The 14,043-nt window shown below is 39.0% G+C and overlaps 1 protein-coding gene across 1 annotated transcript in view; it reads right to left on the bottom strand.

The window, feature by feature from the left end:
* LOC132888652 (cGMP-dependent protein kinase 2) overlaps positions 1–5,474 on the bottom strand; it is a 29,481-nt gene extending 24,007 nt beyond the window's left edge. Inside the window, exons 1-6 of the mRNA XM_060924713.1 lie at positions 4,993–5,474; positions 3,369–3,535; positions 3,134–3,247; positions 479–584; positions 195–258; positions 24–101 (exon numbers count right to left, since the gene is read on the bottom strand). Of these exons, the coding sequence (XP_060780696.1) occupies positions 24–101; positions 195–258; positions 479–584; positions 3,134–3,247; positions 3,369–3,535; positions 4,993–5,474 (1,011 nt within the window). The remainder of the gene's footprint in view (positions 1–23; positions 102–194; positions 259–478; positions 585–3,133; positions 3,248–3,368; positions 3,536–4,992) is intronic.
* Positions 5,475–14,043: the final 8,569 nt, after the last annotated feature.

Here is a 14,043-nt window from a genome sequence, read left to right as displayed (position 1 = left end):
TCCTTCTTTATACAGAATCTTACCTCTCCTTTAGCTATAATGAAGAAGGTGTTCCCTTCCTCACCCTCACGAATAATGTACTCCCCTTTGTCAAAATAATCCTACAATTAAGATAAAGCAAACTGAAAATCCCAATCCAAGAACTTAAACCGGATGATTTAAGACAAAAAGATAAAAGGGTCTTGAACACCTACAATTTCTAGACAGTCAACAATTTTGGCAAGTTTCTCCTCTGGCAAGTCCTTCAATAAAGACACACTGAAGAAAAAAAGATTTATTAAAACTTATCATTTTTATGAGTGCAAACCATTCTCTCTAACCATGTGCATATAAGTAAGTACTGCAGCCACACAAAGCGCTAAAGATGTGTGTGTGTGTGTGTGTGTGTGTGTGTGTGTGTGTGTGTGTGTGTGTGTGTGTGTGTGTAATAGTAATCAACATGCACAGGGGAGTATATGTTTGTGTCATGTAATTGTACCTGCGCAGGAAGCTGAAGTACTCTGCGTGTCTGGCCTGAGTGGACCTCATCATGATGCTCTGAAACATCTGCCGGTCCAGAGCCCAGATGTGGGACTGTGTCACAGCTAATAAAATTGAAGAAACCCAGAAAATAAACAGCAAATATCTGCATTTAGAATATTACACAGATCAGTGTAGACTGTACATTGTAGACACGTGTGCAGTTGCCATCGGTTTGGGTCTGTAACGTTATATACACACATACACTACATTATACCAAATTAAACAATCATCATTCCTTGGCATATGACTAATTGGCACGTCTATATTTTGTGAAGAAATTTAAAGAAACAAATAATGAACACGCTCTTAGTTTAAGCTACTAGAAATAACTCCACTGATTGGTCATGATCCCTTCATACCAACAGCAAAACAAAACATTTCACACCAGACAGCTTGGCTTGTAAGTGGGCATCTTTGGAACTGGTTGATTTGACAGCTGAGAGTAAGTAAGTGAATACACACACTTTAACCTTAAGTAAACAAATATCAGATATAAGCACGGTAAAACTATACTATGAGCATACACTGCAAAAAAACAAAAACAAAAACAAACGACATCTTAGCAAGTGAAAATATCTTGAATGTTGTCAGATTTATCTAGTATTTCCTATTAAAAAAGTATAATTAACCAGGAATAAGATTATTAAAACTATTTCTAGACATTGATTACTCAAACTTTACATTTTCTTGGTTACATTTTCTTGCTTCTAGAAATAAATGCTCAAAATTAGCAAAATTATTGCCAACAGAACAAGATTATTTCAACCTTGAAAATAGCAAAAAATTTAAAAAAAAATCTAGAAATACAGTGCTGTGCAAAAGTCTTAGGCACCCTTTTTTTCAAACAAACTTTTTTATAGATTTCTATTTTATGATGTCTACATTATTGATTCAGTGCAAAATAAATAAATAAATAAATAAATAAATAAATAAAAAGTTCCAAATGTTTGTTTTCCAGCAAAAATTAAATGTTACAGGAAAAAAAAGTTTGTATCTGAGCAGCATATTACATAAGAGACAACTTTTCAGATTAAAAAGAAAACATAATGAAGGCTACTGGGTTTTGCTGCAAAATTAAGAAGCACGTGTGACAAAGTGTCCAAAAGAACTGTGGCTGGTTCTGCAAGATGCTCAGTAAAACCTACAGCTCATTTCCTTATAAACCTGCACCAACTGTACCTGAGATTACTATTTTTTTTTTAAAGCAAAGGGTCGTCTCACACCAAATATTGACTTTGTTTCATTTATTATGGCGTACTGTTGTTTATAGTATTTTTTTTTTTTAATTGAAACATTTCATTTCATTATTTTTAAGCCATTTTTGGTCTACAACATTTCTTTACATGTGCCTAAGACTTTTACACAGAACTGTAGGTTGTAGTAATCTTATACTTGGTTTGCTGTACTCTTACAACAGAAAATACGGATACATTTGACTATATTTAAGATATTTTCACTTCATAAGCTATTTCTGCAGAGTAGAGAACCTGTACAGGGTAATTATCTTTATTTTTATGAGCTTTTATTTTCACATTTACTCAGTGCTAAAATTCTTGTTCACTTTTAACTTGGTGAATATTGATTCTGATAATATTCTAATATTAATTTACTCAAAGAATAATAAGACTGCCAGTGGCTTATCTAAAATTCTTAATTAATGCATAGGGCAAAATGTACAAACCCAGTAAAGAAAACACAAATTCTAGCTTCACAGGTATTATACGTGTACACAAAACTATCTATCATTTACAGTATTATAATATACAGTACTCTACAAGAGATCTTAGGCACATGCAAAGAAATGCACTAAAGCAAAGATGCCTTCAAAAATGATGAAATTAAATGTTTCTACATTTAAAAAAAATAATATAAAGAATAGTAAACAGTAATAAAATCAAAGTCAATATTTGGTGTGACAAGTGAGGCTGGGGCTGATTTCTTTCTAGCCCAGACTGTTGATTCATGCAGGCTACTGGTAACAGTCATGTCAGGCGATTACACACAGTAACTGTTTTTATACAGATATTCTGCAATATTGGCGGAAAGAAGACACCTCAATATTCTGTCTTTGGTCATTTACACTATAATAACCTGAATAAAGCCAGCATAAAGATGGCGCCAGGAAAGATTTTATCTTCATTTGGGCTGATGGTTTTTAGCCCAGGTTGCTGACCTATCTGTAACACATCATAAGCAGTAATTGAGAAGGCGCATATGAAATACAGTTGCTGGTGTAATGAACATGAACAAGGTGGATTATTTACTCTATCGTCATCCTTTTCTCCTTAAAAAAGGTTTGGAGGAGAAATTAAAATTAAGTAGACTAAACACACGTTGTCCAACTGAGTACAAATTACACAAAAGGACAGACAACAGAACTGTATGTTTAGTGTGTTTGTTTGTTTGTTTGTTTGTTTGTTTGTTTGTTTGTTTGTTTGAAAATAAGGGTCATAGTTTGCACCAGGTCATTGTTATGCTATCACTGAGACCTCACGACATAATGCATTGGTTAACCCTAATAGTTGCATTATCAAGAATGTGACAGATATGAACTTTTAGCCCTCTTATCTAATATCATGACCAAGCATCATTGCCTTAATCACACATTCACCTTTAACAGTGGCAGTTCTCTTGCAATTGTAGAGGATGGCCAACTCTCCAAAAGCTGTTCCAGGCCGCATCTGCCCAAGGAGCTTCCCATTTTGCATCACCTCCAAAAAGCCCTCTGTGTAACCAGCCAACACCATTTAGTATAGTACAAGAACATTATAATCTGATAAAATATTTCTGAAATCACTCACAATAAAAGATAAAAAATGCTCGATGGCAAAAAGGTCAAAGCTGACCTGCAAGCACATAGAGGTAGTTCCCAGGCTCTCCTTCTTGGATCACCAGCTGATTGGCAGTAAAGATTTTCTCATACATGCAGTCCACCATTTCTCGTGTGTGTTGAGGCTCTAACTTCTTCAGAAAGTCATTGTTCATGATGGCCTCATTGATCAGTCTCTTGGTGCTGCAGAAAAGAGAACATGTACAGTAGAAGACATATTGGGATTCAAAGACCTCTGAATACCAGATTAGATTTGACAACAATATTTCAGTGCAAATTCAAATCGTACTGATTTTCCCCCTAGGTATTGCAATACTTTTAGCATTGAGCACTAATTCTACAATCTTTTTTGTGATTAAAAAAATTGCTAAAAAATATGATCCTGCATAGATTTCCTACATGAACTGCTGTAAATAATAGACCACAAATTGCTCACAGTTGTGTAATGCAGGGAGCTTGGGCTATTAGTAAAAAGAATATGGAATTATTATTGATTTATTCATGTTTTATTCGTCAGGCCATCCAAAAAAAACCCCAAAAAACAAAAACAAAAAACAAGCTCTCCACTCCTGCTGATATTGACAAAAATAGATTAATTAAAATAAAAAATTAATTAAAAATAAAAAAGCGGCATATTTGCCTTGGCTATTTGTTGTACAAAATACAATTCAAAGAAAATACAGCAGCAACAATGCATCACTGATCTCAATATCATGATATTTGACATTGCCCTTGGGGAAAATACATGATTTAAACCTCAAATTATGTCTCAAAACATTAAAATCCTGTAACACATATGATAATTTAAAATGTAAAATGTTATACTCCGGAAAAGAAATAAAAATTTACACTCATACTCTCAGAAAATAAAGTACATTATTGTACCTTTAGGGGTACAATGGCTTATCACTGGGGCAGGACCCTCTAAGGTACTTTATACCCTTTATATACTGCTTGGGAATGCACATGTACCTTTTTGGCCCTAAAAAGGTACACATAGGTACCTGGAGGTCTAATATTGAGCCATAGGGGGTACATTAGTGTAGATTAGTGTAGTCCCTTGAGGGACGGAAATAGACTCCTACTGCACCCTAATTTCTAACAGTGCAGGAAAGGAAGTTCATTTTTCATGTTTATGAAGAATCGGTTCAGCTGTGCTGTCTGAACAAACAAGAATGTGTCCTTCAAATAAGTTTCCAGTAGACAGAAAAACTTCACATGTATCATACATTGATGTTCTGTATGTTTACACTGAACTGTTTCTTTTAAATTATTATTATTATTATTTCTTCATCAAGGCTCCTCTCATTACCACATCTGAAAGAACAAGGTCTCTCCATTAGCCTAAAATGGAACTTCTGAATGAATTAGAAGCGAGATTTGTACGGCCTGCTTACTGAAAACAATAATGATCCTGTCTATTGCATACAGATGGCCCGCCCATTGTGTTCTTCAGCCTCTCCATCCCCCTTATACTGCGTTATGGTAATCCATGCTTTTGTGCTTAATCTGAGAGCAAGACACTACAAAGCTTTCTGCTGTTTCCTTCTTCAAGCAAGTCACCATCTTTTATAGTGACTTGATTAAGAAATTATAAAATATAGCTCATGTGTGGTATCAGAGCTTTATCATGAACTCACCCTGAGTCTTTACGGATGCGTGTTCTCTCTGTAGACACATGATGGACCTTGTGGCCACTGTAGAATTTTCCAGATGTAGGCTCAGCAGAAACCCCCTCCTTGGCTTTGAGTCGGCGATGAACCTCTACAGCCACCCTATGGAAACGTGTTGAGCCCTGATTAATGACACTGAGGAGCCTGTGACTGTGTCTCGCTGGTGGAGAGCGGCCCAGGCTGTTGTACCCGATGGCATCCTGAAGCTTGTCAATCTGAGACACTTTGGCCTCGAGCTCCCTCTGTAGAGCCTGCAGCTGAAGCTCCTGGGCTCTGAGCTCATGGTCTCGGCGGGTAAGCTCCTCCTCGAGCCAAGCTATCCTCAGCCTCAGCTGCTCCGATGACTCCCACACCGGTGACTCTTTAACACCTGAGGCCAAGCATGTCTCCTCCAGCCGAGGGGCTTTGATTGAACCATTCCCCATGGCCACAGAGTCACTTCGCACCATAGAGAGAGCTTCAAATGGCAGAGTAGCTTGCTGTGAGACAAGAGACCTCTGTCCAGCCAGGTAGAAACATTCTCTTTCAAAGGAACAGTTTTCACATAGACCTATATTTAAAAAAAAATGCATATATACCTATTAACCGGACTGTCTTTTCAGACGTTATGTTATTTATCTACACTGTAAAAAATGATTTGTTGTTTTAACTTAAAAAAGTTAGTGCAAGGGTTGCCTTAAGGGCTGCCTTAAAATTTTGAGTTCACTGAAATTAATATAGTAAGTTCACAACAATTTAACTTACTATGTGAATTCCAGTGAACTCAAAATTTTAAGGCAGCCCTTGCACTAACTTTTTTAAGTTAAAACAACAAATATTTTTTTACAGTGTATGAGCTTTATACTGTCCACACATGAATTTGATTTGCACAGACTGTGTCATCATTTTCCCCTTATGTTGATCTTGTAGGTCTATATACTGTTTATTCTATCCACATTCACTGGATATGAGCAATCGCGTGCTCTGATTGGCTACTCTACTACTAGGCTATCAGCTCATATACTGTGAGTAGAGAAAAAAAATGGCGGAGCATGTTGCTGAACCAACCGAGGATGAAATAAAAACTCTACTTGAAAACAAACCCCCCCAAAAATAAAAAGCAACAAAATATGGAATGAAAGTATTTGATGGTAAGAACTCATCTTTTTTTTATTTTTCAAGAATTATTATTATAGCATTTTCCACAAACTGCTACTGTCATTTCACCAGTTTGTTTACATTCTTCATCTTTAAGCATTAAAATTAGTTGAATGTTTTTAGACTCAACAAAGGTTCAAAAGCTCAAAGAAGTTTGAAAATTACATAACTGAAATGCCCAAGGAAGAATTAAATAAATGTCTAAAGCTATTCTATACCTTGGCACGACAGCAAGACGGCACTTTCTACAAAAAAAAAAACAACACTAATGTTAATTTATGCAGTCATCCATAGGTTTTTAAGAAGTCCGCCTCAGCGGAAATGATTTTGTTGGACGTTTTGTATAAACTTTTTATTTATCGAATTTGAAAAAATAAAATAAAACTACTTTATTTCTCAAAATCCAATGAATGTGGATAGAATAAAACAGTTATTCCACTCAATCTCATCGTACACGGCTTATAGCCAACTCAACACCTCGTCAGTTATCAGCTCATGTACGACTCGATTTCGTGGAATGACTGTTAAATATAGTGTGTAATGTGTGACTATGGGTTTTTGGTTCTACTTTTATTTCTACTTACAATATTTTACTTCTTTATTCTGAATAGAGAAGCCTATTGCATATGTGTATACAAATATGAAATCCAAAAAAAAAAGTTGATTGAAGAAGAATCATTATTATTGGACACCTTTTCACCAATAAATATTGCAAATCTATCACTCCATTGTTTTATAACAGAACTGATAAGGGAGAGATTATTCAAACATGCATAAATTATAGTGGACAAAAATGGGCTGCTCAGTGTTGATTCCTATTAAACATGTTAAACACTGGAACGATATGAATATTATGGCCATTTTGTTATAAAATAAACAATATATTTTGAAAATGCAAGAGTGCTAAAAGAAAAAAAAGTCTCGATGTTATTCTCTGAGATGTTGAACCTCTGAGAGGGTTAATTACTTCCACAGACATACAAACTGCTGACATGTAATTCAGGAAGACAAGTTTCTTACCTTGTGCTCTTGTACTGACTCGTTTTCTGTTGAAATATTGGCGGGATGTGTGTCATTGTGACAAGAAGCTGGAGATGAACTGAGCGGCTCTGTGATGAACGGTTTCTCTCTGAGCGCCTGGCAACCTGACGGAAGCTCCTCAGTCACGGCGAACGGTGCTGCAACGCGACACCTAGCGGCCAGAAGACGCCATGCGTGTTTTTATTGCTTCTCTTGCTGCTGTTCCAACTTTAACCATAAGAGGCCGCAAATAAACAAGTGGAAACAGTTACCCACTGTCTCTCATTTGACGTACACTCACCGGCCACTTTAATCAGGGGCGCCGCCAGAAATTTTGGGCCCCATGAAAGATTAGAATTTTGGGCCTCCCAACTTTGCCCACCCTCGTCACAATTGCACTATTGTCATTATTTGACTTTTGATAGCCCATGGACCTTGAGTTTGTGACTTTGTTATTACATTTTATGTATTAACCTACCAGGGACTACAACCCCGATTCCAAAAAAGTTGGGACAAAGTACAAATTGTAAATGAAAACGGAATGCAATGATGTGGAAGTTTCAAAATTCCATATTTTATTCAGAATAGAACATAGATGACATATCAAATGTTTAAACTGAGAAAATGTATCATTTAAAGAGAAAAATTAAGTGATTTTAAATTTCATGACAACAACACATCTCAAAAAAGTTGGGACAAGGCCATGTTTACCACTGTGAGACATCCCCTTTTCTCTTTATAACAGTCTGTAAACGTCTGGGGACTGAGGAGACAAGTTGCTCAAGTTTAGGGATAGGAATGTTAACCCATTCTTGTCTAATGTAGGATTCTAGTTGCTCAACTGTCTTAGGTCTTTTTTGTCGTATCTTCCGTGTTATGATGCGCCAAATGTTTTCTATGGGTGAAAGATCTGGACTGCAGGCTGGCCAGTTCAGTACTCGGACCCTTCTTCTACGCAGCCATGATGCTGTAACTGATGCAGTATGTGGTTTGGCATTGTCATGTTGGAAAATGCAAGGTCTTTCCTAAAAGAGACGTCATCTGGATGGGAGCATATGTTGCTCTAGAACCTGGATATACCTTTCAGCATTGATGGTGTCTTTCCAGATGTGTAAGCTGCCCATGCCACACGCACTAATGCAACCCCATACCATCAGAGATGCAGGCTTCTGAACTGAGCGCTGATAACAACTTGGGTCATCCTTCTCCTCTTTAGTCCGAATGACACGGCGTCCCTGATTTCCATAAAGAACTTCAAATTTTGATTTGTCTGACCACAGAACAGTTTTCCACTTTGCCACAGTCCATTTTAAATGAGCCTTGACCCAGAGAAGACGTCTGCGCTTCTGGATCATGTTTAGATACGGTTTCTTCTTTGAACTATAGAGTTTTAGCTGGCAACGGCGGATGGCACGGTGAATTGTGCTCACAGATAATGTTCTTTGGAAATATTCCTGAGCCCATTTTGTGATTTCCAATACAGAAGCATGCCTGTATGTGATGCAGTGCCGTCTAAGGGCCCGAAGATCATGGGCATCCAGTATGGTTTTCCGGCTTTGACCCTTACGCACAGAGATTCTTCCAGATTCTCTGAATCTTTTGATGATATTATGCACTGTAGATGATGATATGTTCAAACTCTTTGCAATTTTACACTGTCGAACTCCTTTCTGATATTGCTCCACTATTTGTCGGTGCAGAATTAGGGGGATTGGTGATCCTCTTCCCATCTTTACTTCTGAGAGCCGCTGCCACTCCAAGATGCTCTTTTTATACCCAGTCATGTTAATGACCTATTGCCAATTGACCTAATGAGTTGCAATTTGGTCCTCCAGCTGTTCCTTTTTTGTACCTTTAACTTTTCCAGCCGCTTATTGCCCCTGTCCCAACTTTTTTGAGATGTGTTGCTGTTATGAAATTTCAAATTAGACAATATTTGGCATGAAATTTCAAAATGTCTCACTTTCGACATTTGATATGTTGTCTATGTTCTATTGTGAATACAATATCAGTTTTTGAGATTTGTAAATTATTGCATTCTGTTTTTATTTACAATTTGTACTTTGTCCCAACTTTTTTGGAATCAGGGTTGTAGATGAAAACTGGTCAGTGACTAATTCTGGTGCATTTACAATCACAAATGAAAATTCAAGATTTTGCCACATGCCTTCTCAGTTTCTTCCTGCTCTTCCTTACTCTCTGCTGCTTCTTCCTCACCACCTGTGCTGCTGGTACTCCCCCTGTTCTCTTCCTGTACTTCAACACTTCTGGTGTCCTCCCTGGCTGCTGCATCATGGCCTGATGAGGGGCCTGGCTCTGTTATCAGCAATGCATGCAAGTTAGTTAATGCATGAAAAAGTTTGATGCATTCAAGTTTGATGCATTTAAATGAACTCCATCCTTAGTAGCCTTACAAATGTTACCCATAAAAGACAGGAAACATCTTATTATAAATTTATTTCAAAGTGACACGGAGTGACATTTCAGTTTGATCAATTACGTACGTATTTCTTCATATGTTGTAACCTCTATCCCTCTTTTATGTGTGCTGCGCTTTCTCCAGCTCCTCAATTTGAAACCAATGGTTTAGAACATGTGAACATTCCACACACGTAACCATGTCAAACACTTGACTGGTGTCCGTTATTAGCAACACTTTAATCTAGCAAACTGTATATGGCGCTCGCTCATTAAAAACTTCAATCGTAAAGCATTTATGGGTTGTATTGCTGCTTACCTCCTTCTCCAAAGGGGCGTTCAGTGGTTTGGTAGGGCGGAGGTCCCCCGGAGGCTGAATCTGTGCATATTTAGGGCACCCCATTAGTTATGAAACTGGTCATTAGCACTAGTTATTAGCACCAGCATAACGTAATATTTCATCTTGTTTATCACACAAGCCAGTTCAGTTATTAAAATGGAAAAAATGTCACTGTACAAACTGTAAAAGTGTTCTCTTGATAGGCTAATCCAACCACATTCATACTGTTCATTTACCATTCGCTAATATTTTGAACACACATGTGAGCGATAGCTACCTTTCTTTGGGAAAAACTGAGTGACCAGTTGCCTGCCTCTCCGGTCCCTCTCAGCTTTCAGCTGCCTTTCTTTACGTTTTTGACAGCCACGCTTCATATTTAGCGATCATAGACTGTACGCACTCCACTGCTGGCTGGCTGGCTGCTGCACCGCGACACAGCAGCAAGTAGCGTTGCACTGATCAGCACACAGATTTAACGCATCGTGCTTCTACCAGAACTGGACCGTACCATTTCGTAAAAGGGGGAGGGTTAAATGACAATATGTTGAAGAACTCAAGAAATAGACAACCTTGTTCAATTAGCTCATTTTACCAGATGGAATATTGCATTGTTGTTATTTCAAAAGTCTTATTAAAATCATTAAAAGCATATTATCAGCCCCTTAAAGGGCCCCATGGCAGTGCTGGGCCCCTAGAATTGTTCTAACCTTTCCCCCCCTGGCGGCGCCCATATGTATGGCCGCTGTGGGAGATGGCTGCCTCTCCAGTAGCTCTGTAGTTTTAGCTCATTAAACCTCTTTTTTCCACCTTTTTTTACTTTTCTGCTCTTCTTACGAAGACATAGTGTGTTTAACTATATAACATGGATATATTTAACTTTAACACGCAACCAGGAGCCAGTTTTCTCACTTATTCGAGAGAGGAGCTGCTGGCCCTGAAAACAATGGGATGAGCCGGGATATGACACCCCATCCCGGCCGAGCTGAGGAGGAAACCCAGGGGCTGCAAGGCTGGAGCTAAGCTAAAGGCGAGGCTAGCGGACAACCGGCGGCGCTACAAACCATCCATTCCCTCCGTTATCATGGGGAATGTGAACTCTCTGTCGAATAAAGTCGACGAGCTTTCCGCTCTGAACAACCAGCGGATTTACCGGGAGAGCAGCTTATTTATCTTTACGGAGACATGGCTAACACACCTTGTACCGGATGCTAACATGGACCTGTGGGGATTCACTGCTGTGAGAGCCGACAGAGATGCTAATACATGCGGGAAAAGCAAAGCTGGGGGACTAATCATTTATGTGAACAACCGCTGGTGTAACCCCGGACATATCTTCGTAAAGACAGTTTTATATTGCCCGGACTTGGAGCTGCTAGCTGTTAGCCTGCGGCCATATTATCTGCCAAGGGAGTTCAGTCACGTGATCACCATCTGTGTTTACATCCCTCCGAGGGTAGCCGCAGCCGCTGCATGTGAGAGGATTCACTCTGTCACAGCAAGGCTGCAGACACAGCACCCTGAGGCATTTATCATCATTTCTGAGGACTTTAATCATGCTACTTTGGACTCTACTTTGGCTGCTTTTTCCAGGCTGTGGATTGTCCAACAAGGAACAACAGGACAATTGAGTTGCTGTATGCTAATGTGAGGGATGCATACAGAGTCACACCCCTCCCCCCACTAGGGAAGTCTGACCACAACCTGGTTCTTCTACAGCCAAAGTACACCCCCTGGTTCAAAGGCAGCCTGCAACAACTACTGTAGCTCCATCAGGAGATGGTCCCCTGAAATGGAAGATGCCCTCAGGGACTGTTATGACATCATGGACTGGGATGTGCTGCTTAGCCCACACTGTGAGGACTCAAGGCCAATTTATGCTGACAACCCAGTCCTCGCAGATAGCGTTGCAGACAGTGTCTGCGTAGCTCCCCCACCTTCGCAGACGCTCTGCGCGCACCTCCCAAAAATTGTGACCACCGCAGAAGCCTCGCAGACAGCGCCACAGACAAGAGGGCTCTGATTGGTCCACTCTACATCCACTGTACACGCACTTCCGCTTCCCTACTTTCCCAGTTTGTTTTGTTTTCACGACCGGCATTTTTAAAAACACGAGCGAAGATAGAGCAGCACGAAGAGCAGTTGATTGAGGAAGTACGTACATCTATACGACTCCAGTTCTAGTCATTATAAAAAAAACAAAGTTCTAGTCATTATCAGTAACCGGAGGATAAACACTCCACTAACTACATCCACCAACTACTCCTAGTGACTTCGCGCCCCCTTGCTTTGTGCCGGTGAATAACATCGCGCACGCCTATTACTCCCCGCTCAACGATAAATTAGAACTGTCTGCGAAAAGCTATCTGCGAAAGCCTTGTCGCAAGAGCATGCAGAGGCCTATAGAGGGGCTGACACACTGTCTGATGGATTACCTTAACTTCTGTGCAGACCAGGGCTTTACATTAACTTTTTTGCCCACCGGCCACTGTGGCTAGTGGTTTTCCCGAGTCACTAGCCATTCAGCCTTTTCACTAGCCACAATTTTGTTGCCAGGAAATCGCAGTTTTTTCTTCACCATGATACGTTAAAGTTTGGAAGATCTAGATTTAATTATGAATGGCAGCGTATAATGTATCTCTACAGTAGCACTCAAGTATTCAGTGCTGTTAAGGTAGCTCCCTATATGAAAACATGCAACCAATTCAGACAAAAATATAAACAGAGTATTCTGTTTATTGAACTCAAATTCAAGCCCCTTACAATATGAAATATCATATAATATGAAAAATAACATTCAGTACAACTGAACTGATTCTAATAGTAAAAGTCCAATTCAAAACATTTATCATCGAAAAACATTTGATGTTTTGATATGCAAATATTATGTGTATTATCAGGTATTATTATGTATGTATTATCTATTAATAGTGCGTGTGTGTGAACATGTGTAGAGAGAGACACTAAATGTCCTCATTACATTCATCATCAAATGAGTCTGAATGGTCAATGAAAAATGGTTTTCGTGACCTGAGGCTTCCAGCATGCCGTAAGTTGATAGCTGGGGCGGGATCAACTTCTTTGCAATTGCGTGAATGTTTCTAAACAGCAGCTCCATCCTCTCCAGCTCAGCCGACTTCATGACAGCCAGGGACTTGAAAGCAATGCTGTCCTGTAGTGAACCAGCCGTCTTCACTGGTTTTGATGTTATAGTACCGATGTGTGCATTTGACTTTTTGTGGTCCTCTATAGTTTCGAGTTTAAAATTACTGGTGCCTGTCTTTGCCATACTTTCTACAGTCTTTGCAGTACATGGTATTTTCGGTTTTGCTATGAACTAGCCAATCTCGCCCTAACTTCCATTTGTCATTGAACTGTCTTATCTTCCTATTAGTGTCTTGTTCATCTCCATGGCCATAGCCAGCTATGAGGCCACCGAGGTCCAGACCTCGGTCATTTTTAAGAGCTGAAAATACATTTGTACGCTAAATATTCAACTGGATAAAAAAAATAAAGAATAACATTAAAAAGTCTCCATAAAAAGTGCATTGTTAATTATGTTAAATGTTGATTCTGTCTTCTGTGTCTGTTTCGTGCACGTGGCTCTGAGACCAAGAACACAAAAGCGAATGAGCGCGCGACTCGGGGGAGGAACACAGTGCAGTAGACACGTTTTTTTCATGGTAACCATCAGCACACTTTCATGAAGCTGTTAAATTGACATTTTCTAAGCAGCACAGTTGTAGCCTGCCTTATTTATGATTTTAAAAATAAATCATTCGATAAACCAAAGCAATAGAGTGAAAAGTTTCAACTTATGTTTGCCTTGGATAACTTTGCCTAAAACATAGTGGTGTATACTGATTTTTTTCCCAGAATTTTTGTGTGTAGGTGTAACGGATGCCAGATTGTTAATGTATCTTAGTTCCACAGGCTACATGGTTAGGGGATCTTTTGTCCTCATTGCTTGGGCCAGATCAAACCATTAAACAAGCTTAAATTATTCTTACTCTTGCCACATACATGATTTTTTTTTTCAAAACTGATGATATTCAGTTCAAACACCATTAAAAGTAATTTCAGGAATAGATCTCTTGTGTGGCGTG

Source organism: Neoarius graeffei, chromosome 7 (genome assembly GCF_027579695.1).
Source record: "Neoarius graeffei isolate fNeoGra1 chromosome 7, fNeoGra1.pri, whole genome shotgun sequence".
NCBI lineage: Eukaryota > Metazoa > Chordata > Actinopteri > Siluriformes > Ariidae > Neoarius > Neoarius graeffei.
This window is presented reverse-complemented; position numbering and strand designations above follow the sequence as displayed.